The following is a 2,260-nucleotide window of genomic DNA, read 5'->3' on the forward strand; positions in this document are numbered from 1 at the left end:
CCGTTTTTCCCACATTTTAATAAATACATTTTCAAATCATAAATTTTAGTTTGTTTATTTGAATTTATATGGCATTTAAATCATTTCTAGAGGCTGTCAAAAATGCTAGCAAATGTCAGAAAAACCCAATGGCGGACGAATTGAGTGAGCGGTTTTACCTTTAAATGTTATCAAGCTACTACCTCTTTGATACGCCTTGTATTAAATCATGATTTTAACATGTTTTCACCTATGAGAATTCAAAGACAATTTTTCTACAATTTTTTCCTCTTTGGATTTGCGTTTAGCTTCCTTTTGTTTCTTTCTTTCTTCCCGCTCTCTTTGTTCCAGCATTTCTTTAAATCGCTCCTCACGAGGGTCCACTTTAAAGCCAAAATGTCTGCGCACTTCTTCAATCAACCTTTTTTTGTGCTCTTTCGCAGCTAAAGCATCCGCTTCTTTTTTCGCTATCTTATTGTGCATTTCTACCTTCCACTGCTCCAGTTTTAACAGTTTGTTTGCAATCTGTTGCTCACGATTATTAGTTGTTTCGATTGATCCCAGGTTTGATTGACTAGATCTTAATAATTGTTGCAGCGAATATTTTTCCTCCTCTATAAAGTCGTCGATAAAGTTCAATTTTCCTCGGATGTTGAAGCATATATATGGACCACTGGCAGATACTAAGCCATAACGTCCAAACAATTTTCTTTGGTATTTTTCTGTTAAGTGTATCCACGAACACGGTTCACTATACGGATTTACATTCAGCAAAACTTTCCTATTGTGACACAGAAGCCTAGACTTATTTCGGTTAATATCCGACGGATCTCTTGACTCACATTTCCTTTGCTTCATGGCACTGTGCGTGTCAAAGGCATGGCGCTGAATCATATTTATATGATTAATAGCACTGGCGGCATCCCAGGCAATTTTTTTTCTAAACGTAAACATAACTTGCCTTCTTTTTTGTGAATTTATTAGGTTGACAGATTTCCTTGAGGCCTTATGCAAACAAATCATTCAAAAGGAATTAGGAACGCAAGACAAACATCGATGCATCGGAAACATTGATGTTTGCAAATCGATTTTGCGGACCTTCCGATATACATCGATATATCAATGCATTACTAAAATTATTTTCTAAGTGCTCATTTACACACGGCGATTTTTGTTGCCCCAATTCGAGATTAGTTGGACAGAGCGGGTCGAGGAAAGGAGGGGGCGCCGAGTGGCTCGTGCTCGGGCAACACGCTTTGTGCTCTTGTTCGTCTGCGTAAATTGAGTTAGCGGTTCACAGCTGACAACAACTATTGCATACACAAAAATCGCCGTGTGTAAATGAAACGAGCAACACCAAAAGCAAAGCCGTATTTAGGGGGGCTAGGGGGTAATAGGTGTTCGGACCTCCCCCCCTGAAATGTAGAAATGTCGGATTTTAAGGCACTAAAAACTTAAAAAAAGGCAAAATCAGCTTTGAAAAAAGGCAAATATTTTTTAATTTTGTTGTGTACTTCCTTTATGTACAATGTGCATGTCCAATTAAAGATATTAAAAAATACATACTGTGGTCAAAAAATTATAGCCGAACCACTTTTTGCCAAGTTTTAACGTATTATTTCGTTATTTCATTTAGGTTATTTTTTAGTTTTTGACCAAAAGAAATGTGAAAAATCGCGTCGAAAAAAGTTTCCGTGTATACACACAATCTAAGCTTCCAAACTCTTCTCTTGAGTATCTTTTCTAGTCCCCTTTCAGACACGTCAAGTCTTGCTTTCAAGTCTGCTCGTTCGTGGCGAAGGCGGTGAGAAGAGAGGGGAGAGTACAGATACCTCCGTACCGTCAACTCGCTTCAAGTTTTCTTGTCTCTTTTGATCTTTTCGTTGCTTCCCATTTAAAGAACCAAGGACTTGAATTCAATTAAAGTTCACGCGGGTGGAAGCAAATAGAAATAACAAAATAGAATGCGAAAAACTGCTTTCAAGACTTGACGTGTCTGAAAGGGGACTAAGGTTGCAGGCAGAGTGGAAGCGAAGCCAAAGATAAAGATGAAGACGAAGCCGAAGCCGAAGACGTAAAACAGTGCAGTAGTAAACATGTGAAAGTATCACAGTGCAAACGAAGACGAAGATGAAGACGTTGCGGAAGCAGCCAGGCGAAAGTTCCTCCATAGTGAAACAGCTGTTTTTTGTTTACATTTTAATTGGGCATAAATGCAGTTTGGCTCCAAATCTCAAATTAGAAAACAAAATATGAGTATAATGGTATACTTCTTTTTTTT

At 38.1% G+C, this 2,260-nt stretch overlaps 1 protein-coding gene across 1 annotated transcript; it reads right to left on the reverse strand.

Annotated features, from left to right (window-relative positions):
* Positions 1-36: 36 nt before the first annotated feature.
* Positions 37-1,021, reverse strand: LOC118750200 (growth arrest and DNA damage-inducible proteins-interacting protein 1). Its single transcript, XM_036484924.1, has one exon. It carries the CDS (start codon positions 1,000-1,002, stop codon positions 226-228), a length of 777 nt encoding a protein of 258 aa, XP_036340817.1. The 5' UTR covers positions 1,003-1,021; the 3' UTR covers positions 37-225.
* Positions 1,022-2,260: the final 1,239 nt, after the last annotated feature.

The sequence above is a fragment of the Rhagoletis pomonella genome, unplaced genomic scaffold (genome assembly GCF_013731165.1).
Source record: "Rhagoletis pomonella isolate Grant_MI unplaced genomic scaffold, Rhpom_1.0 Rhpom_scaffold_00168, whole genome shotgun sequence".
Classification (NCBI taxonomy): Eukaryota; Metazoa; Arthropoda; class Insecta; order Diptera; family Tephritidae; genus Rhagoletis; species Rhagoletis pomonella.

Bases quoted from the DNA above. Each gene is read 5' to 3' on its own strand.
- LOC118750200 (XM_036484924.1), bottom strand. From the start codon at position 1,002: ATGATTTGTTTGCATAAGGCCTCAAGGAAATCTGTCAACCTAATAAAT.